The sequence below is a fragment of the Silurus aristotelis genome (assembly GCF_946808225.1).
Source record: "Silurus aristotelis genome assembly, chromosome: 13".
Classification (NCBI taxonomy): domain Eukaryota; kingdom Metazoa; phylum Chordata; class Actinopteri; order Siluriformes; family Siluridae; genus Silurus; species Silurus aristotelis.
Genome location: NC_139586.1, coordinates 25615495 through 25639923, shown reverse-complemented (window position 1 = coordinate 25639923; position 24429 = coordinate 25615495). Strand labels below are relative to the sequence as shown.

Genomic DNA, 24429 nt, shown 5'->3' with positions numbered 1-24429 from the left:
AGACTTTACTTTAAAATTGGTCTCAAATAGAGATGTTATCGGCAGTCTTAGTCTTTCTAATTTATACCTCAATCATCTAGAATTAAAATACAGTTATGGGTATTTGGAGCACATAACAGATACAGATAGTGACATTGGGATACACCTTGATGCTATTTCAAAAACAAGATCTATAAAAACTACACTAGTTCAGGTTGTATGACCTTTTTATACAGTTATCTGGTTAATAATGTACTAAATACATGCCCTGAATTTAATAACATCTACTTCATTTTGGCAATGAAGCCCAATGACACATTTCAGTCAAATGCAGTCCAATTAAATGCTTTTTTAGGCTTTGTGTAGTCCAGGAGTTTCCCCTGTTTAAAATAAACAGATGTGACTGTTCCCCTCTAAAACATGTGCAGAAGCCTCTGTGTAATAGTGAGTCTTGAATGCAGACAAGCTTGCCAATAGTGCAATAATTCAAGTCCTCTATACACAACACAACAAAATATTCACACATGAAAAGATAACCTTCATTTGTAAGCAAACATTAGTAGTATGAAAGACAAAACAAGCCAAAATCCAAAGAGCAATACGTTTTTTTCCATTTCACTTCATCTTCCATACAGTCTGTGGTTACAAAATGGCCTGTTATTTATGCGATTCGAATGATTGACCTTTACATGGACAGACTCAAACACACTGCAGTGTTTAAGCCGTATTAATGGATACGGATTTAGTGGAATGTTCCCATCACTGGTCAGCAGCCAATATTCAAGTTAAATATAGACAACCAGACGCTGAATTTCTGGAGCATGTGAATCATTTTATGACTCAATAAACTGTTTTCCTAAAAGCATTTTTGGACTTCCTAAACTTTAAATAATCATTTAATTTATTGATGTTTTTTCCATGAGAATTTTAGGTTTTGACACTGAATGGTGTACATGTGCTGATTATTAAATATGAAATTTATATTTCAGTAACAATAAACTTTATACCGGCCCAAAGATAGCTAAGCCAAGATATATTAATCTCACCCAAATCTTTCACATAGTATATAAGGTCAATTGAAACTTTTGTGGTCTCAATTTTCAGTAAACAGTTTTATAAAGTAATACAGGTTGCATCAGCAATGTTTAGAACTAGGTTTACGATCATTTCCAATCGATTTTAAATATAGCTGAAACAAATTAATTGAAATTGTAAGCTTTTATTAAGTAGCAAACATTAAATCCCAAACTTGGATCTAATTTTATCATCTGACTGTTCCCAGTTGCTGGTCCATATTTGAGGTCTTCTGTCATTATTTTGCATCAAGCAAAAAAAATGAATTAATGATACACCACATACTTCAGGTCTTTGTACTCAAGGACATTATGGGGTTAGTGTTAGCTCTGAAGTTTAGGTTCAGAAATGTCAACGATTAATAATATACATGTGAAAAATAAAGTGTCATCACTAAATCTCTTGTTGAATTGTGTATCGCCACTAGCATTCAAGGGTTGAAAAACAGCAGTTATATCTGACAGGAGAATACTGTGATAATACCAAAATCTCAGTGTTGGAATACAGGGAGACACAGCTAGGTTGAAAAATTGGTCTAAACTCTGCCGTTCTTTACATCCCCAAGAGCTCCCCAGATGTCAAACAGAAAGACGTCAGGGAAGGCGAAATCCCCCAGGACAGAATCTAGAGCCTCTGCGAAATCGTCTGGATTTTGTTTGTCTTTGGCGACTTCTACAATAGTTGTTGCTGCAAAGAAACACAAGGTTTAACTGTTTGAGAAGGAAAAAAATTAATAAATTACAGTGTCTTCTTTCGAACAAAATATCATGTTTTGTAAAGAGTATATTACTCAGGTAATTTCTCAGATCAGAAATGAAATTCTCAAAACTTGTAAATTATAAAAGCAATTTCTCATTGCTTTAAACAATGTGAAAATGCTTTGGTACATCATCAAGAAAAATGTATTTAACTATTTAATTATTAATTACCAGTTGTTTAAGTCGTTAATCAAAATGTATTATACTGGTTCTCACCTGAACAGTCTTAACCCATGCCATTAAATGCAAAGTGTTTAAACTGGCTCATATTGCCGTTTTTGCACAACATTGTGTTCATGTTTACACTCTTACACTCTTGTATATAGTTCTCTCTTCTGCACATTGTACTGTATATTATACAGTAGGTTTACTGGACGGCGCTATTTTGTCTTTTGTGTATATGTTCCACACAGTCTTGAGTCGTTTGTTTGCACTGTTTACAACAGGTTGCTCACAATGACTTTATCTGGTGAGGACACTTACTTAGCTTAGCTCTGTGTTCTGTTATGTAGCTCTATGTTGTGTGATGTCGCTCTATGTTGTTTTATGTAGCACCAGGGTTCTGGAGAAACGTTGTCTCATTTCACTGTCTACTGCGACAGCTATACTGGTTAAAATCCTTCTTGTCTAATTGTTACCATTTTGTAGATTTAACTATCCAGGTTAATGCAAGTAAACTATAGGGTGCCACAAGGTTCAGTTCTAGGACCCCTGCTTTTCACAATATACATGCTTCACTTGGGAAATATTATTAGAAGACATGAGATTAGCTTCCACTGCTATGCTGATGCGTTAAATCACCTTTAAACCAGATGATACAGCTTAATTGGCACGGTTAACCAATTGGCTCAGTTCTGATAAGACAGAGATTTTGCTCATCTGCCCAAAAACCAGTACACAGAAGCTCCAGCATTTGAACCTGCGTTTAGAAGCATCTACTGTAAATACTAGTTCAACAGTAAAAGACCTGGGAGTTATTTTAGACAGCAACTTGTCTTTTGAAAATCATATTAACCATATTATAAAAACAGCCTTCTTCCACGTTATAAATATTGCTAAACTAAGAAACATGTTGCCTATATATGGAGAGTGGTAGCTCAGTGGTTAAAGTGCTGGGTTCAGAAGGGGGTTCAAGCCCCAGTATCACCAAGCTGCCACCCTTGAGCAAGGCCCTTAACACTTTGTGCTCAAGGGGTGCCCTATCATGGCTGTCCCCAGCTTCTGAGCAAGCTAGAATATGCGAAAGAAAAAGCAAATTTCACGGTGCTGTAATACTAATGTGACAAATTAAGGCTTTTTACAAATAAAAGCTAAAAGCATTCATGACCTCCAGATCCAGACTGGACTATTGTAATGCATTACTAGGTGGATGTCCTGCTTTATTAATTAACAAGCTACAGTTAGTTCAGAATGCAGCAGCCAGAGTTCTCATAAGGTCAAGAAAATATGACCATATAACCCCAATCTTATCATCCCTACACTGGCTACCTTAAGTTTCCAATCGTTTTTTATAAATTTTGTTACTTAACTACATATGTTTTAGCTCCCATGTATGTATCCAGTCTTCTAACACGCGACAATCCTTCACGCTCCTTGAGATCTCAAACTATGGACTTCTAGTAGTTCCTAGAATAGCAAAGTCCACTGAAGGTGGTAGAACATTCTCACATTTAACTGCTAAACGTTGGAATAGTGTTCCTGACAGTGTTCAGGGCTCAGACACAATCTTCCAGTTTAAGTGCAGATTAAAAACGCAAGTCCTACACATATCACATATGCTAATTCCTTTCCACTGCTTCTCTCTCTCTCTACCAATTCCGAGTCATTCCGAGGTTGCGCCAGCTCCAGTAGTGTTCCACCGCATGAAGATTGTGCACCTTTAAAGAAGTAGATGTCGAGCCCTGCAAACATCCCAAACCATCTAGCAACGTACCAGCACCATTTGGACTTCACTTTATGTAGAGTTTGGACATTGGACTTCTTTAAACGTTTAAAGGCTCTGGCATGAAGAAGCTGGTGTTGGATCTATGATGGTCTCAAATGATGAGCTATTTTATGAGTTGCCAGTACCTCCTGGCGCCATAAACTCAAATGACTGTACAAGACTGTAGAAAGAACATTACACATAATCTTACTTTCCAGTCTTACAATGTTAATTCTCACTCTCCAGTGTTTTGTATTGTTTTAAAGATTTATAATCACACTCTTGATATCTTGATATTGAGTCTGGTTTTCTCCTCATATAAGGGAGTTTTTTCTTGCCACAGTCGCCATGGCTGCTCATCAGGGATAAACACACATTGCTCAACTTAACTCCTAAATTCTGTAAAGCTGCTTTGAGACAATGTCTGTTTTGAAAGCGCTATAAAAAATAAACTTAACTTGACTTTACTTGAATATGTACGGTTGAAAAAAACAATAAAAGCTTCTTGACTTGACTTGACTTGATCAACTAGATCTCTAAAATGGGTCAACGGTAAATCTTGTGATCCTTTAATTGGTGTGCATATACAGAGTGAAACACAGATTTAAAATTTCTGAAAATAGATGAACAACCAGGAAAAGAACGAACACTAATGCAGTACAGTAAAAGTGTGAATCCTGTCTGGTTTCTTGCAATAAATATGCAGGAAAAATATTTGTGCTGTTGAAATTCATAGATGCCAAACAGAAGAAATTCAGTCTTCTGCATTTGCAATCACTGTAATCCAATAGATTTATAGAGAAATAGGTGTTGCATAGTGAAACTTTAATGGTAGCATCAGTCACTTTAAGGATTGATTAGGAAACTGTGCTGTATACTGCTGGATGTATCTTCTTTCGGCTTCTTTCGAGAAGCCGAAAGAAGATACATACAGAAGATACAACCCCTAATGTTTTTAACATAACAGTGCCGGTCCCAAGTGACTGGGGTTGCTTTATCCGGCCGGGGAACGAACCCGGGCCACAGCGGTGAGAGCACCGCATTCTAACCTCTAGATCACCAGGGACCTGCTGTATACTGCTGTATAAAGGCAAAATGCAGCAGCTATGTCATTTTTGCAACCAGATAAACTGTGTTAGTATACTCGACTTGTTTTTTTCTACTGAAATCTTTCCATCAGCCTTCAGATTAAAAACATAATATCTTTTAGTAAAGATTTTCTACTTGCTTCCTTTTTTGCAGATGCTTCTGTGAACTAATTCAATATTATAGTTTTTTCTCAGTCGCTTTGGAGTGTTTCTCAGATCAGAAATAAAATTCCTTAAAACTACTTGTTCAACCTCTACATGATTTAGTCATTTGTGCATATGAACCTTCAATTGGAGAGTGTAGTAAAGTTCAGTAAAAGTGTGAATCCTGTCTAGTCTCTTGCACTCAATATAAATCAAATATGCAGTCAAATATATAAATTTGTGCTGTTGAAATTCATAGATGCCATACAGAAGAAGGTTTTATCAAGAAACCCTGAAACTGTGCATCATCATACTACAATACGACAACATGCCTAAACATTTTGAAGATCTGTATGTAAACAATGACAAAAGGATTTGTCATGCTAAAGGCAGTAAGATGTTCATTGACACAAATACTTACTTCTGAGAGATAAAGTAAGGATTTTGAGAAAAGTACTGGCTTCTGCAAGAAATTCAACGTGTTGTGCTGTTTGTACAAATTGTATTAAGAATGCACTTACTGGCAAATATTAAGAATAGTTTGAAAAATGCTCCAAAGCAACTGAGAAAATCTGTATTAAGTGCTTATTCAGCCAAAAGGTGTTAGGGTGAGGAGGCCTAGGGTAGTGTCTGCGTTCCAATTCATCTCAAAGGTGTTCAATACGGTTAATGTCAGAGCTCTATCGAAAACAAAATCTTTCACTCCAACCTACATACACACATCCTTAACGAGCTGGCAGTGTGCCCAGAGGCATTGTCATGCTGAAACAGGTTTTGGTTAAGTGAAGTGAAATTTAATATTACTGCACCAAAGACATTTTTTGCAATTGTGTGTTTCCATCTTTGCGGTAAGAGTTTGAGGAAGAACCACATATGGCTGAAAATGTCAGTGTCCCAATACTTTTGTCCAAAAATTGTGTCATCTATTGAATATTGTTATTTCAAAATGATAAATGATGTGTTCCATACAATAAAAAAAGATTTTTTTGGCCAAAATATATTTAAAATATATGTTAAATATATGTTGTATGCTGTGATGCGCAATGAAATATATTTTTTAAATCGAAAATATATTTAATTTAATAAAATTTACATAAACCTCTGCATACATACACACATTTTTAACAAATTATCTCATCTACTGACCATGTTCCCTCCTGATATTTCTGAACATGACTGTGTGCTCTGCTTTTTTTTTATAGTCACAATTTATCTTGTTCTTTCAACATAATTACATCCATCCCTCATGTTATAAATCATGGGTACAGTTTTATTATCTTGTGTGTTTAACTTAATGATCCCCTTCCCATCTGTATCTGATTAGTGGCCCTGCATTAGGATCTCCTTCAAATATGTTTCCATGTCATTTTACATTACACTACAGCTGGATTTGTTGTGATTTGGTGGCTTGTAATTTGACTATTGCACTTCACATTTTTACGAACATTTAATAGATACAGCTTCACAAAATTCACTTATATTTGCAGTCAAGATGGCTCATGTTTGCTAGCTGCCTGATTTTAGTCCATGTTTGCTAGCTGGTTGAGCAGTCCGGTTAGCTCATCTATGCTAGCTGGCTGATCTCACAGTCAATTTAGCTCATGTTTGCTAGCTGGCTGAATTTAGTCTATATTTGCTAGTGGCAGAGCGGTCCGGTTAGCTCATCTATGCTAGCTGGCTGATCTCACAGTCAGTTTAGCTCATATTTGCTAGCTGGCTGATTTTAGTCTATATTTGCTAGCTGGCAGAGCGGTCCGGTTAGCTCATCTATGCTAGCTGGCTGATCTCACAGTCAATTTAGCTCATGTTTGCTAGCTGGCTGATTTTTGCCCATGTTCGCTAGCTGGCAGATATCTAGCAGTCATTTTAGCTTATGTTTGCTAGCTGGCTAATTTTAGCTTATGTTTGCTAGCTGGCTGGTTTAAGCCTATGTTTGCAAGCTGGCTGATTTGAACAGTCAATTTGGCTCATGTTTGCTAGCTGGCTGATTTGAGCAGTCATGCAGAGGTGGCAAAAGTACACACATCCTTTACTTAAATAGAAGTACAGATACTCATGATTTAAAATACTTGGGTAAAAGTTGAAGTACTGATTATACATTTTTACTTAAGTGAAAGTAAAGAAGTCTTGGCTCTGACATGTACTTAAGTAAAAAGTAGTTATTACTTCTACCTGTTTTAGCTGTTAACTGGACCTCACATCATATTAATATTTGATTAGATAGATAGATAGATAGATAGATAGATAGATAGATAGATCGATCGATCGATCGATCGATCGATCGATCGATCGATCGATCGATCGATAGATAGATAGATAGATAGATAGATAGATAGATAGATAGATAGATAGATAGATAGATAGATCGATCGATCGATCGATCGATCGATCGATCGATCGATAGATAGATAGATAGATAGATCTTTATTGTCATTGCATTGTACAGGTACACAACAACGAAATGCAGTTTGGCATCTACCAGAAGTGCAAAAAGTAGCAATCGTGCAAATAGTGCAGATAAATATGTAGCATATGTACAGCATGTGATATATATGTAAGCATATGTACAGTGATTAAATATTAAGGCTATATCAGTGCAGAGACGTGTGGACATCATTAAGAGCCTTTGCTATGTTTCCACACGGACAGTTAATGAGGTGATACCGGAGAAAGGGCACCTCGTCAAGTCAAGAAGCTTTTATATATATATATATATATATATATATATATATATATATATATATATATATAAAATCATAGACATTTTACAGATTTGAATGGTGTTTTGTTTTTATCTGTACGATCAATAAAGACAGTTATTTATGTTTGTGTCGCCTTAATGAGGGAAAAACCCACAAAACGCCATCCAGAGGATTAATTGTGTAAAACATGGCGGATTTGGTGTTTGATTTGAGACTTGGCGCAGAAATAAAACAAAAGTTTACTGATTAAAATTATTTATTTATTTTATATCTAAGTAAAGAAGGGACGTCGTGAATAAGTGTATGGTATGCTGGTGGTTTTAATTTCGCCTCTTTTATATTTAGTTATTTATTTATGTATTTACATTTTTTTAAATTTTTTTTATAAAAATGGTAAAAACAGAAATGCGCGCTGAATTGATGGCGCGTTAATAATATTTAGTGCCATTTAAAATAATTTTGACAGCCAAATAAATAAATATATATATATATAGAAGTAATAACTACTTTTTATATATATATATAAAAATACAAAACGAATAAAAAATGTTGTTAATGAATGTATCCAGGCTGAAGATCCACATATAGAACACAAGCAGAGAAAAAATGATGATGATCATGAATGTGTCTGTTCTCAGTCATGTTTACATCACTGACTCCCTCTGTCTCATCCACATTAACCCCAAACTTCTAACTGCCTTCTGCCTGATGATTCTTCTCTTCGTAAAGAGTGAGAGTCAGGACTTTATACACCAGCGGATTGAAAAAGACGCGCAGTAACAGGAAATCGGTTGTTCGGCTAAAATCAGCGTGCAGTGAAAAGAAACATTTATATTTCACCAAATCAATGGATTAAAACTAAAGTAACGAGCCGGTTTTAAAAATGTAAGAAGTAAAAAGTACAGATATTTGTGTAAAAATTTAATGAGTAAAAGTAAAAAGTTGATGAAAAATAAATAGTGGAGTAAAATACTGATACCAGAAAAATCTACTTAAGTACAGTAACAAAGTATTTGTACTCCGTTACTTCCCACCTCTGCAGTCAAGTAAGGCCATTGGGAATATCTAGGTATCATTTTCACTGAGGATCATCTACCAATATTCCCTAAAACGCTTACAATTATATAGTGTTAACATTATCTATTTAACAAAATAAAATTTCTTGTATTTTGCAGACACTTCTCAAGAGCAGCTTACAATTATCTGACTTATATGACTGAGAAGTTGAGGAATAAGGGCCTTGTTCAAGCAGCCAGGAGCGGCAGCTTGGTGATGTTGGGATTTACACTTAAAACCTTTTATTCAGAAGTCCAACTACTAAGCTACCCCTTCTACAATAAAGACTCACGATGCACCAAATGATAAACAATAAAAAATGATGCATCACAGAGCTCCAGAGGAGATCATTTCTGCCTGTGGCCATCAAATTATATAGCTTCTCCCCTTGAGTGTTAAACAGCTGGTCCACGATGTAGATATAGATGATATAGATATAGTTAGAGTTCTCGATTTCATGTCACACTTATGTAATGTTAATATCTTGGGCAATTATGTGCAATAATTTCAGTGCAATAATAATAATATTAATTGTTACATGTGCAATAACTAAAAATTTCCTTTTACTTAATATATATCTTAATATGTATATTTATTTAAATATTCTTTTTTTTTTTTTTTTTTTCTTTAATCTGAACTTACATTTTACTGTGAGCAACTGCAAACCAACAATATCTCTAGGGAATAAATTAAGTATTCTGATTCTTCGACTCAAGACGATGCAGGATAGGAAATTAGATGGAGGTCTGTGTTTTCATAAATTTGAATGATATTATCTAGCTTTTCAAATAATTGGAATCAAAACATGGGTTAATTTATCTGTTTCATGGCGAGCTCTGGAGGAGAATATCATCCTTGCTCTTCGTTTACAAGATCTCTGTTTTTCAGTTATTTCAAAATCCTTATAGAAATCATATGTGCCTAGTATTTAATATTTATTTTTTGCATAAAATAAGGTTGAGAAAATTATGGGTGGCCCCTTCTTATATACTAAAACAACTCCATTATAGCATAATAATCGTTTATGCACTGGTAACAAACCCTTTGTTTTTAAAAAATAGTCTGATGCTGGTGTTCATATATTAAATAATATTTATTGTGATATGGCCTCAAATCGTTTCAGGAATAAAATACTGAGTTTTCTTTACCTGGATTTTACTTCCTTTTATATCTAAAACTAAGGTCAGTTTTAAAGGCCTATGGCATTCTTTGGGCCTCCACTGTGGTCCCACTTCCTCTGTGGAAGTGGTTGGACAATAATACTCTTTCTAGTGGTTTATTTTCTAAGATTTATAACTCAATCCTTTTAATGCAGTATACTCATATTACAGCTATCCATTCCTGGGAAAGGGAAGGTCTTGCTCAACCTGATTGTGGTGTAGTATGGGTCAGATGTCTTATTCCTTATAAGAATCTTGCACATCAGATGATGCATTATAAGTATATAAATGGGGCCTATATCATACCTAGTATACACGATGAAGGTCTAATCCTTATTTTCATTTATTTAATACATCTACAGTTTGTGAAAAGTACTACTATGCCTAGCTGACTTTAGTTTTTTCTATTTTTCTCTCTTTATACAAGTGGATGGCTTAATGGCATCATGGTTTCTAAAATGAAACTAAATTTAAGTAAAAATGTTAATAACAATAACAATAACTTGCATTTTAAATAAACAGTTTGTGTCAAGTTCGCTCTCAAAATGGCAGGAAAAAATGCACAGCAAAAGAAAAATATGAAGATGAACACAGGACGTTTTTAACAGAGTGGGAGAGTTTATATTTTTTTTTGTTGAACTTAATGACCAGTCATTCAGCCTTATGTCAGGCGTCAATAGCGCATTTCAAAGCTTCAAATCTTCAGCGCCACTTCAGCTCACTCTATGCTAACATCAACCAGGAATGTCCAAAAGGGACTGAACTTCACAAACAGAAGTTGGTCACTTTGAAAAGTCAGGCAGAAAAGCAGATACACTTTTCCCCAAAAATTAGTTTTAAATTTGGCTTGGAAAATAAAATTTGGCTTGGAACATTGCACGGGCAAAAAATCCATACAATGAAGGGGAGTTCGTTAAATAATGTCTCAGTGATGTTGTTTTTCTGAAAACTAAAATGCATTGTATCAGATGTCCAACTGTCCCTCCACAGTGTTGAACACAGAATATGGGACATTAACACGGTTATTGAATCACAGTTGCACTCTGACCTGGAATGGCAGAAGTCCCACTAAGCAACATGCATAATAAAAGAAAAACGCTAATATAAATTATTATATTTTTGATTGTGGACTTGGTTAAACTGAGAGTTTGTGTGTGTGAGACAGTGTGTGTGTAAGAGAAAGGGATGGGTGATGTTTATGTGTGCCCATGTGTATGAAGTGGGTCTTTGCAGTAACACAGTAAAAAATGTGGCTCTTGGTCTCTTACTGGTTGGCCACCCCTGGTGTATTGTGTTTATTACTAATGCTTTGAGACTCAAATCTCTCAGTTGTAGCTGCTTTGGGGAATTTATCAGACAGTACCTGGCACATTAAAGCTAAATCACACATCTCACCAAGTTCAGGATCCCGTATGCCCATGTAGCTCTCCAGAAGATCATCAACTGTTTTGATGGCCTTCTCCTCGAACTCACTGGGCTGGTGTGAAAAAGAAGAGAAATAGTCTTGAGTTTAAGGTATTCAGAGTGTTTTTACATCAGCATTGCAAACTGATTAGTAACTCACCACTTCCTGAACGGTTGCCGTTCCTTTTGAGCGCAGACGAAGAGTTTCTTTCCCACTGACCATTTTTCCCTCGCTGGACTTCGGTGCTCGGGTCCTCTGACCAATCATGTCTCGATGGAGATACACAAACAGACTTTGGGTCAACTTTCTGACATTTCTCATGTGAATAAAATGCACATAAGCACAATATAGCTCAGGACAGAAATTCTTAAAAATCAATACTTCCCAGAATTTCTCATGAGGATAAATGCTTTTCATGATATTCTTTTTTTTTTTCATCAAAGATTAAAGAGAAAATAATACATATTGTAAATTATTATTAGCTGAAATAAGATTATCTGGAAAAAAAAAATTGTTTTTATGGGGGGTACTGTGACAGAATTATTCCATGCTGAAAAAATTTTAATATTCTAAACAACAACATTTTCATGTTGAACTTTGACATGCCTCCCTCTCTCATTTCTGAAGAGCATAACCGAGGTCTTTGATCCCAGTTATATTTTCTGGAATTTTAAAACCCAAAGTGACCAAAAGACCTATGATTATTAACTAAATGTACACTTTTGTACCAAAGAAGCCTAAAAGTTCTTTGTAAGGTTGACATAATGAACTCATTTTATCATTAGAATGTGCTTTATAAGAACACTTTAGTTCGGTTTAATCTTTTTAATAACCAACAAGCCGCTTCTCTGGATGTTCTACTTCTTTACTGTTTATCCATATAAGCTAACAATTAGTGTCGCATTAAGTCTACTAAATATTTATTAAACTCTTACTTGACTCAATGCTATTAATTATTTTCAAGATTCTTGTCAAATTACATTACACATCAGCCCATGCACATCATCATGACAGGGTCATGAGGGTTGGTGAGCTCTGGTTTAGAGTCATATACTGTCGTATATTTCAAGGTAATTACTGTGATTTTGTTTTTACAATCATTCCATAGCAGTAGAGTTGACCAAACTTTTATTTACTACACCTAAATACCTTCTGCATACAGAAACGTCTACGACTAGCTAGTGTTGCTGTCAATGGCAGGTGAGAGATGAGGTGAGATCTAATTCCTTTTACCAAAAGAACTGTGGAAAATGGATTTGCTCTTGTACAACTCAAGAACCTATAGAGCGACCTTGAGTAGCCTTATATCTATTATCTCACACAAAAGTGAATGCAGGTGAGAGTGCAGAGTCAGCACTTTAGCCTTTTAAGTGCTCCTGGAGACTTTCAAGACCTGGGCCTTTGCTCAAGGACTGTGAACTGGTCTATCTTTACGACTTGGGACTAATAACTGGTGTCGTATCTTAGAGGATTCCTTGCTCTACAGTTTAGTATTTTCCCCCATTTAAGCCTAATGCGGCGGAAACTACTGCACTGATTGATTGATGGGCTTTTTTTATTTAATGTGATAAACTCACAAGAAAGAAAGACCGAGATGGATAAGACAGACATCAGTGATGAAAAGTGAGATGCCATCGATGTAAAAGTTGTTCAGTGCGTTCAGTTACTATCTGAATATCTCATTATCATAAATTACCTTATTGTCAGGGATCGACCAGCCACACCTTCACTAGAACCACACATTCCTCCAAGCAGCTCCCCATCCTACTAATCACACACACACCTGACACTCATCAGCTCACCCACTATATAAGCACACACTTCCAAGCACTCCCCGGCCTTTGCTGGTGTAATTCTGTGTTCCTGTGTTTACAGCTGGTTTGGTTTCTCTACTTTCCCTAATTTCATTAAAGCACCTTCGTTCTGTCGAACTTCGGCTTCTGCTTGTTCTTCCAGCCGAACACTTATAAAAGATATATTTTTGCTGCAAAAGTGCATAACTCACATTAGACTCAAGTCATTTGCTGTAGTGTTTTGGGGTTTCTTTCTTAATTCTTTTCTTTATTTTTTTATATTGCACTTTAATTTGTAAGGGTATTTCTTTATTTAAAACAACTAGTTTGGCATTTATATATCCTTGTCCTTTTTGAACTTCACTAGAATTTTAAGTTTTACTTTTACTTGAGAATATTTTTAGACCTATAATTTACTTGTACTTAAGTAAAATTACATTGAAGTAACAGTACATTTACTCGAGTAGAATATCCTATTATTTTTTCCACCTCTGGGGGAAAACCACAAGCATTCATAAGATACTTAAGCAGTAATATAAAAAACACTGTGCATTTTACTATAAAGGACATACAATACAGAAAACCGCCTGCTTTGACGTTTCATTGGCCATTTTGTCCCTCAGCTGTGCTTCTTCTTTTCACTTGGTGCTGAATGCAAGATTCTCCGTGTGCATGAGGGACTGTAATTACATGCATTGTGCCCATGAACGCTAATCCATCATTTTCAAACATCCAATTAGCTAATGGTATAATGATAATCAAAGGCCCTTCAATTATTAACAGAGCGCGAACAGCCATGCTCATTTTCTCCGTGTGCACATTAACACTAATTCCGCGAATTTGCTGAATCTCTGCACAATGGGCGAACGATTTCCCCGCCAAGTGAGATCAGAGCAGTTCCATCTCAATAACATTAGTGTCTTTAACCCCTGAAATTATTAATTACATGCAGATCCTCATCATTACTGGCTGCTCTTAAACACTTTATGTCCCGGCATAATTAAAGCAAGGGGGCGATTAAAAGCTTATTGTCTTGCAGTTGAGCTAAGAAGCTAATGTAGCTCAGGTTTAGTAATTAAGCGATAGCACATTGCGTTGAAGGTACCGATTAGCCATAGTAACGTTTTTTAAAGCACTTTTTCAACATGCTTGCATCCAACTAGCTTGTTTTTCTGAGGTTTCTTAAGTGTAGAATTAGCAAATATACGCACTGCTAACTGCTAATGATTGCTTCATGGTTTTATTATGCATCCGTTCTAAAATCCTTATTTAGGTGACAGAATTGTCGCCCACAAGGGTGTTAGTTTGCTGTTTGGATAAACTCCAGTCTTCTGAGAAGATGTTCTACTAGCTTTTGTTAGTGTTCTTGTGGAGATTTGTGCTCATTCAGTTACAAAGGTGTTAGTAAAGTCAGGTGAGGAGGCCTTGGGTGCAGTCAGTGTTCCAATTTATAACCAATACAGCTTATAGCTCTACAGCAGGCCACTCAAGATCTTCCACTTCAAACAATGTAAAGCATATCTTCATAGAGGCATTGTCATGCGGAAACAGGTTTGTTCAAGTAAAGAAAACATGTAAATCTACCACACCCAAAGACGTCTTATGTAATTGTGTGTCTCCATGTTTGTGGTAACAGTTTGAGGAAGAACCACAAAAAAAAAAGTCAGGTGTCCCAATATTCTTTTTTTAGCATAGAGTGTATACACTGATCATGCATAATATTATGACCACCTGCCTAATATTGTGCTGGTCCCCCTTTAGCTGCTAAAACAGTGAGCATTAACAGCAATACAGAAGCTCGTCTGTTGGATCGGATCTCACGGACCAGCCTTCGTGCCCCACGTGCTGGTTCACCACTGTTTCTTCCTTGGAGCACTTTTGATAGATACTGACCACTGCAGACCAGGAACAGCCCACAAGAGCTGCAGTTTTGGAGACGCTCTGACCCAGTCGTCTAGACATAGACGTCTAACTCACTCAAATTCTTAAACTTGTCCATATTTTTGGCTTCTAACACATTGCCATTGAGGACAAATTGTAACCATTAGGAAGAGATAATCAGTGTTAATCACTTCACCACTCATAATGTAATAATGTTGTAATGTTATGTCCGATCGGTGTATTTTTCAAAAAATCCTCCAAATCTGTTAAATTGCTTTTGATACATGCTTTGTGTGCCCTTTTGAGGACCAGGGCTTCAGCATCTTTTTCCCCAATCATTTCCTATTTTTTGACATTTTTCTGCCTAAATGGTTCTATTTCTATATTTTAAGCTTAAATTTTGTTGTTCCAGTGTTTTCGATACTTGTTATATCATCGAAGGTCAGAAAAATCTCACACGGTTTATGTCTTGGCTTCATACGATAAATATTCTTATTAACAGGATATTTCCACCAGACATGACCTTCCATTTCCGTCGTACTCCCTAAAACACTGAATGACCCATCCTCAGCTCTGTGTACGTGAGAGACGTGTTAGTTTCCTCTCTGGCATATTTCATGGAAAGGGACCTTGTATAAGCACTCAATACACAGTATAAGTAATTCACTGTAACTTTGAAATGTAATTGTTTTTATTTCTTTGCTCCAGTGTGTGGTGGAGTGTTTATGTGGTGGATTATCCAACCTTAGTCAAGTCAAGTCAAGATGTTAAGGTTTTCGTTGGAAGTGACGAGGATGGACAGGATTAGAAATGAGTTTATTAGAGGGACAGCCCATGTAGGATGTTTTGGTAACAAGGTGAGGGAAGCGAGATTGAGATGGTTTGGACATTTGCAGAGGAGGGACATGAGTTATATTGGTAGGAGAATGCTGAGGATGGAGCCACCAGGTAGGAGGAAAAGATGAAGGCCAAGGAGGAGGTTTATGGATGTGGTGAGGGAAGACATGCAGGTAGTTGGTGTGAAAGAGGCAGATGTAGAGGACAGGGTGGTATGGAGACGGATGATCCGCTGTGGAGACCCCTAATGGGAGCAGCCGAAAGAAGAAGAAGAAGTCAAGTCAAGGAGCTTTTTTTGTCATTTCAACCATATATAGCTGACGCAGTACACAGTGAAATAAGACAACGTTCCTCCAGAAACCTAATGCTACATTAAACAACAATCACAGAAACAGAAAACACAGGGCTAAGGACTAGTAAGTGTCCTCGCCACATAAAGTGCATGTGTGCAACCTGGTGCAAACAGCACAAAACAACACAAGACAGTGCAGAACAAAACACAAAACACAATATAGCTCTGCCAGTAAACCTTTTGTGACAAGACAAAGTGAACAAAATTGAACAGTAGCCAAAATGTAAACAGAAAATGTTGTGCAAAAGAGCAATATAGCAGCAGTTCAGAAAAGATGTGCAAAAAAAGCTTTTGAAAAAGTTTATGGTAATGTGAGTGGTACTGAAGTCATGGGTGTGTGAAGTGAGTACGGTTGTGTGTTGAGTCCGGGTTGTACAGATCAGTCACACATTGGATAAATGTACAGAAAATAAATATAAAGGCTACAAGTTTTTTTTTAAAATGTGCGGAAGATAATGAGCAAGGACACTGATAATAAATATAAACAAATATATGAATATAAACATATACAGTACAGACCAAAAGTTTGGACACACCTTCTCATTCAAAGAGTTCTCTTTATTTTCATGACTATGAAAATTGTAGATTCACACTGAAGGCATCAAAATTATGAATTAACACATGTGGAATTATATATGGAATTATATACATAACAAAAAAGTGTGAAACAACTAAAAATATGTCATATTGTAGGTTCTTCAAAGTAGCCACCTTTTGCTTAGATTACTGCTTTGCACACTCTTGGCATTCTCTTGATGCCTACTTTTTTATTTACAATATGACATATTTTCAGTTCACTTTTTTGTTATGTATATAATTCCATATATAATTCGACATGTGTAATTCATAATTTTGATGCCTTCAGTGTGACTCTACAATTTTTATAGTCATGAAAATAAAGAAAACTCTTTGAATGAGAAGGTGTGTCCAAACTTTTGGTCTGTACTGTATATCTTATTGACCTTTTTGGATTATAATTAGTTTTTTTTTTTTTTTTTAAGTAATTGTGTTGTTTGTGTTACTGAGGTTAGGATGAGGGATGGATATGGGTGTAGTAGAGCAGTAATTAGTGGGGAAAAGGTGGTCACCTATTTGCGTGTGAAACATGATTTTGTGCTAATACCGCATCTTACCACAAGATGGCAGTGTTTCTCCACCTTCAACGTGTCTTTATATAACAATGAATTTATTGTCAACTTTATTGGTTATGCTTCGTTAAATTATTTTCATTTGGCTTTTAACAGTTTTCTACACTCTGTAGAAATATTTTAAGATGGATTAGAGTTATTTTTAAATAACTATTTAAATAATTTTTAATTACAATACGTAATAATACTATAGAAACAGAGTTGAAGATGATGATATTTTCATTAGGAGTGACGAAGATGGACAGAATTAGAAATCAGTTTATTAGAGGGAAAGCTCATGTAGGTCGTTTTGGTGACAATGTGAGGGAGGCACGATTGAGATGGTTTGGACATGTGCAGAGGAGGGACATGGAGTATTTCGATAGAAGAATGCTGAGGAAGGAGGAACAGAGAAAGGCCAAGGAGGAGGTTTATGGATGTGGTGAGGGAAGACATGCAGGTAGTTGGTTTAAAAGAGTCAGGTGTAGAGGACAGGGCATTATGGAGACGGATGATCCGCTGTGGTGACCCCTAACAGGAGCAGCCGAAAGAAGACGAAGAAGAAAAAGTAATAATACTATTAGAAATTAGGAAGTTGGAGATTTGGTCAGGATTAATGGTGTCCTAAATGCTGAGAAATACAGCCAGATACTTATTCATCATGCAGTACCATCTGGGAAGTGGCCCCACATTTATTCTGCAGCAGGACAACAACCTCAAACATACAGCCAATGTCATAAAGAAATATCTTCCACATAGAGAAGAACAAGAAGTCTTTGTTCTAGTTTTCCAAAGAGGGCTATTAATCGTTTTGGCTTCTACAAAGCCCTGATCTCAATATTATCCAGTCTATCTGGGGTTACATGAAGAGACAAAAGGATGTGAGGCAGCCTTCATTCACAAAGATCTATGGTTGGTTTTCAATGATGTTCGGAACAATCTACCTGATGAGTTCCTGAGTTTGTTTAAATAAATTATGATTGAGTTGGCTAAACACCAATCAGGCATAACTTTATGACTACTGGCCTGTGAAAAGAATAACATTGATTATCTCTACATGATGGCACCTATTAGTGTGAGGGATATATTAGGCAGAAAATGGACATTTTGTCCACAAAGTTGATGTGTTTAATGCAGGAAACATGGGCAAGTGTAAGGATTTGAGCAGGTCTGACAAGGGCCAAATAGTGATTGCTGGACGACTGTGTCAGAGCATCTAAACTGCAGCTCTTGTGGGCTGTTCCCATTCTGCAGTGGTCAGTATCTATCAAAAGCGGTCCAATGAAGGCGAACCAGCGACAGGGTCATGGGTGTCAGAGGCTCATTGAGACACGTGGGGAGCAAAGGCTGGTCCGTGTGGTCTGATTCAACAGACGAGCTCCTGTAGCTCAAATTGCTGAAGAAGTTCATGCTGGTATGTTCGAAGGGTCAGAACTGTTTTAGCAGCAAAAGGGGGACCAACACAATATTAGGCAGGTGGTCATAATGTTATGCCTGATCAGTATGTATATATTTAAAAATAACATAAAAACTACAAAATTACCTAAAATGTCGGTATACCTAATGTACAAAAATACCCCAGATTCACATTTGTTAGTGAGTAAAAGCTGAAAACTGAATGATGAGAATAGTCTAGTATGATGACACACACACACACACACACACACACACACACACACACACACACACACATACAAAGACATGGTGATGATGAAGACACATGCGGAGGAGTTGATGACTCACCAAATGCTTTCTTGGGTCCCACAAGTCTGAGAGTGAAAGGTTCTCCTCGTGGCTGATCTTTTAGCATCTTGGCCACTTCGTAATGACGACATCCCACAATGCTTTGGTCATTAATAGCCTCGATGTGATCACCGACACACACGTTTTTCAGCCGGTCAATGGTGCTGCCCTCTTTTATCCTCTATCAGAAAGGGCAAGGGTAAATAGCTGGACAGTATCTATCTATCTATCTATCTATCTATCTATCTATCTATCTATCTATCTATCTATCTATCTATCTATCTATCTATCTATCTATCTATCTATCTATCTATCTATCTATCTATCTATCTATCTATCTATCTATGCTCATTCTGTTTACCCTCCTTTTATCATCCATTTACCCATCCATCTCTCTGCCTGCATATCTGTATCTCTCTCTCTGTGTGTGTATCTCTCTCTCTCTCTCTCTCTCTCTCTCTCTCTCTCTCTCTCTCTCTCTCTCTCTCTCTCTCTCTCTCTTTCTCTCTCTTTCTCTCTCTGTCAGTCTGTCTTTGCATCCTGATATTGGTCTGTCTCTTCACCATCCATTCACCTGTGTCCTTACTTTATGAGGTTAATGGTAGACATGGCATTCTTTAGCCACAGTAACACAGATGTAAGTAAAACATCCATACAAATACCTGTGTGTGTGTGTGTGTGTGTGTGTGTGTGTGTGTGTGTGTGTGTGTGTGTGTGTGTGTGTGTGTGTGTGTGTGTGTGTGTGTGTGTGTCACCTTAATGAAAGCATATCCTGCCCCATTATCTGTGATGGTCAGGCCAAGGGCATCCTCTGTTTTAGTGACCTCCACCTCTTTGGTTTCTCCTCGGATGTGAGCAAAGATAAAGTCCTCAAGACCGATCTGCCCTCCCAACAGCTTCTGCATGTCCACTTTGTGTGAGTTTAAAGTGCAGAAGAGGATCTGAGTAAACAGGGAGAGGTGAAAGATCTTAAAATGTATTATAAAATGTTGAATTATAAAGGTTATATTTAGATTTTTATTTAGAAGTGGATCAGGCTGCAATTTAAATTACATTACACTACATTACATTTATGGCATTTGGCAGACTCCCTTATCTGGATAATCTAATTGATATTGAGAACAATCACAGTTGAAGGTCAAGGGCCTTGCTCAAAGTGTGCAGTGACAGCTTGATAGTGCTGGGACTTGAATTCATGATCTTCTGATTTGAAGACCAATATCTTAACCATTGATAGTTCATGGTTTTTGAATGCTTAACATTGATAGAAAGGAGTCTACAGAGTCTGTATTGTGACAGTGTGGTTACAGTCCTCAAGACAGCGGAGGTTAAACTGCATGTTTTGGGACACCTGACTATTCGTGAGATACGAGGTTCTTCCGCCAGTGTAACACAAAATTGGAGGCACACGATTGTATAGGATGTATTTGGATGTGGTAACATGAAATTTTCCCTTTACCTGACCCAAACCTGTTTCAGCATGACAATGTGCCTGTGCTCCATTAAGATATGGTTTAAATGGTTTGGAGTGGAAGTTCACCTGCTATAGGGCTCTGACCTCAAACCTATGGAACAGCTTTGGGATGAATCGGAACGGTGATGAAGCACTCAAAAGCACAATCCAAAATCTAGTGGACATTCCCAAACGAGTGGAGTTACAGCAAATGGGGACTAAATGTGGAATGGGATGTTCAAAAAGCACATATGAATCTTATTGTCCAAAATGGAGAATTTCACTTGTAGGGATGTCATTATCAACAGTCCAAATATTTTTAGTATGAAAATTCATTCATTTAGAATGAAAATGAATGAATGAATGAATGAATGAGTCTAGATTAAAAAAAAAAATTAAAAAAAATTTACTACTGCATTTGCATTTATACAGCAGTGTACAGCACAACATCTTTCTGACTAGTCATTAATCACTACTTAAAGTGACTGCTGCTACCAAATAATGATCATGAGCTTTGAGGGTAGATAAAATCCCACACGCTTTTCTCCATAAATCCAATATCAGAATCTTAGTCTAATATGGAACATTGTCAGAAGATTTACTTTACAGTGTCCAACCAGGTCACCTATGGTATTGTATTACACAAATGCTGTGAAGGATGTGTGAGTATCTGGTCTCTCTGGATCTACGCAGAATGAACAACAAATCCATAGACCCTGTGCACAAAGCCAGCTCCACAAGTATAAGGTTCACATGGTTTAAAGTGGAAGAACTCCTGCTGTAGCGCTCTGATCTCAACCCAACTGAACATCTTAGGGATGAATGTGTTTAAACCTGACTGCACCCCAGTTATCCTCTCCTACATCAGTACCTGACTTTACTACAACTCCTCAGGCTGAATGAGACTCACACAAATCTCCAAAGAACACTCAAAAATCTAGTGGAACATCTTCCATAAGATTGGAGGTTATTATAGGAATTTGAGTGTGGAATTGAATGTCAGATAGTAATTGAATCTTACGAGTAGGTGTCCCCAAAGCTTTGTTTGCAATCTTGTGTGTTCGATTTGCATATGCACATGTCTTAAGTCTAAACAGGAGCACTAGGACCTGGAGTAGATAAACACATTTAATGGGGTGGAACTGCAACTAAGTGACAGTTAAAAAGGACTGTCGATAAGGGATCCTTTCAAGGACATGTGCAGTTTTATTGTATATTTTGTAGTCAATGAGTTTGCTACATGAATAGCATTATCTCGGTTATTTCTTCACTTAAAGAAAAACATAAATGCATACATATATAAAAAAAATTACAGAATAGCTTTGTACATTTACACTAATAATAATAGATTCTGATCTAATTACATTACTCAAAAAGTGTTGTAAAGTGTTGCAAGTGTTATTTTCCGATCTTTATTTTAGAAAGGAAGGATGCAAAGAATTGTAATTGATATCCTTTAATTCAATAGCATAAGTGTGATTGGTTTCAATGGATTTTCTTTATTATTACAAGAAACGAATAGTGTAAAAGCACTTTATAGCTGGTGGAGATCAATTTTAATATCTATCAATAGCTTTTCAAAGAAGCTATTAGTGTTGAGCAATGCATTATATCACAAGGTCTCATCACTGGTATAATAAAAGTGATGTAGGGCAAACGACACAAAGGCAGATAAGCAGCTGCATGTCTCTAATATGCTACAGAATGCGTTTCCTTCCAAACCCAAACACGCTAAACCGAAAAGCCTTTCGGTGAAAGCAAAAAACACTAAACGTACAGATCTGTCATGTCTTATTTTATGTAACATCTTTAATCCAAAAACATTTGGGGATTAAAAGTTGGATACCTTTGTTCTGTAACTGTATCTTATCTGTCTCATGTGTTCTATAAATTTTATACAAAAAACCCCAAATGTTATTATATCGTAACTATTTTGTTCATACATGCATGTTGAGAAATACAATTACAAAATACTGCATTTTCATCTTGTAGGTGGGTCTGTTGATTTGTTTTGATTTGTTTTGCTTATTTACGAAGGATTTTAAAGAAAGACCTGACATATTGTAACCAGCGAAGTGTATTTCATGTCAGAGCTACACATTGCATTTTTTGTGAGGTTGGTTTGCAACAATTTGTTCGGATTTTGTTAAAAAAATAACACGAAATATACCAAATATTTGTCTTTATGGCTGTGGAGTCAGTTTTAGGCATTATATTACAATCTATATAGATATAAAAGTATTATTTTATATCTTTAAAATAATAAAAATATAAATAATAATATAAAAATATTGTTTATCTTATTCTCTTAAGATATTCTTAAGATATTCTTAAGAATTCTCTATCTCTCTCTCTCTCTCTCTCTCTCTCTCTCTCTATATATATATATATATATATATATATATATATATATATATATATATATATATATATATATATATATATATATATATATATATATATATATATATGACCTTACCATTAGAAGTCAGCCTGTGCTTGGTTTGGTCCATTATGAGAAACCCATTCTGTCTCATGCGAGTAGTGATTATTATACATGTATAATTATATTTATTATTATACATGTTTTGCTCATTTTTACTCCTTTGTGGCTTACCTCAGAGGGAGAAATGTTGAAGACCTCTGCGATCTTGGCATAGAGCTCTTTCACATTGGTGAATCCATGAATGCGGCCTGTAGGACTACCATGAGCAAGCTGCGTGTGAAATATCAATTTCGGTCTCGGGGACGGTGGAGAAGGGGGTGAAGTTGGTAATGGTGGTGCAGAGGGCATTATGTTGCTTTCCTCCTCCCCAGGCAAGCTCTTGGAGTCCTGCATTTGAGGGCTCATGGCATCTCCGTCCTGCATCAGTTCGTCTTCAGACTTTTTCCCCGAGCTTTTCTGTAAGCTGTCTGGCCTGAACACATATACACACACACACACACACACACACACATACACAGCTGCCCTGTGCTGGGTCTGATGTTGAATTAGTGATGAGGGTAACCAGGTAACAGGAACAGGTGAGTGCTATTAGCTTTGCCAAGGAGAAATGTGACACCGCTTTAGCCAAAGGTCTTATTATTGATATAGGAGACAGGAACAGGACATAAACCAGTCGTGCACCTAAAGAATACTGAGTCTGAGTGTTATTATTCCCATCTGGCAGAAGAGACATTGCTTACACCTAGGAGGAGAAATGGCACAAGAAAGGAGGGAGGTTTTGTTTAGTGGAAAGAAGTGAATAACTTTTAGAGATGACTAACATTAAAAAACATATAGAAGGTTGAGAAAAAAAAACAAAATTTTTAAATTCACATTTTTTATTTATTCATTTTATTTTGTTTTTACTCGTCAACCCTGGTAAATGACCCTGGTAAATGCTGGATGGTTGTATTTTGGAAGGCTCTATACTTGATGACTGTATGCTGGAGAACTGTTGGCTAAATGACTATATAATGTGTCTAAATGACTGTATACTGAATGATTGTAAACTAGATGACTATATGCTGAATGATTGTATGTGGGACAATTATATACTGGATAACTGTATGCTGAATAATTGTATAGTAGTTGATTGTAAGCTGGATGATTGTATACTAAATGATTGTATGCTGGATACCCTCATCTGGTCACTCAACACCAGCTCCATCACCAAGAAAGCCCAGCAGCGTCTCCACTTTCTAAAAAGGCTGAGGAAAGCCCATCTACCTCCCCCATCCTGACCAAGTTCTACAGATGGACCATTGAGAACATCTTGAGCAGCTGCATCACTGCCTGGTTTGGGAACTGCACCGTCTTAAATCGCAAGACCCTACAGAGGATAGTGAGGACAGCTGAGAAGATCATCGGAGTCTCTCTTCCTTCTATCATGGACATTAACACCACACGCTGCATTCGCAAAGCCAACAGCATTGTGGACGATCCCACAAACCCCTCACACACACTCTTC

At 36.6% G+C, this 24429-nt stretch overlaps 1 protein-coding gene across 1 annotated transcript; it reads right to left on the bottom strand.

Moving 5' to 3' along the window:
* Window positions 1-1077: 1077 nt before the first annotated feature.
* Window positions 1078-23764, bottom strand: gipc3 (GIPC PDZ domain containing family, member 3). Its single transcript, XM_083559391.1, has 6 exons — window positions 23094-23764; window positions 19779-19964; window positions 19024-19204; window positions 11450-11559; window positions 11281-11362; window positions 1078-1740 (listed from the first exon to the last, which is right to left on the bottom strand). Exons 1-6 carry the CDS (start codon window positions 23343-23345, stop codon window positions 1589-1591), a joined length of 963 nt encoding a protein of 320 aa, XP_083415517.1. The 5' UTR covers window positions 23346-23764; the 3' UTR covers window positions 1078-1588.
* Window positions 23765-24429: the final 665 nt, after the last annotated feature.

Bases quoted from the DNA above. Each gene is read 5' to 3' on its own strand.
- gipc3 (XM_083559391.1), bottom strand. From the start codon at position 23,345: ATGCAGGACGGAGATGCCATGAGCCCTCAAATGCAGGACTCCAAGAGC. The intron at 19,205-19,778 runs GTGACACACACA...CCTTTCTGATAG, and splicing joins CAGGATATGCTTTCATTAAG to AGGATAAAAGAGGGCAGCAC. The intron at 11,363-11,449 runs GTGAGTTACTAA...TTTTCACACCAG, and splicing joins CGGCAACCGTTCAGGAAGTG to CCCAGTGAGTTCGAGGAGAA.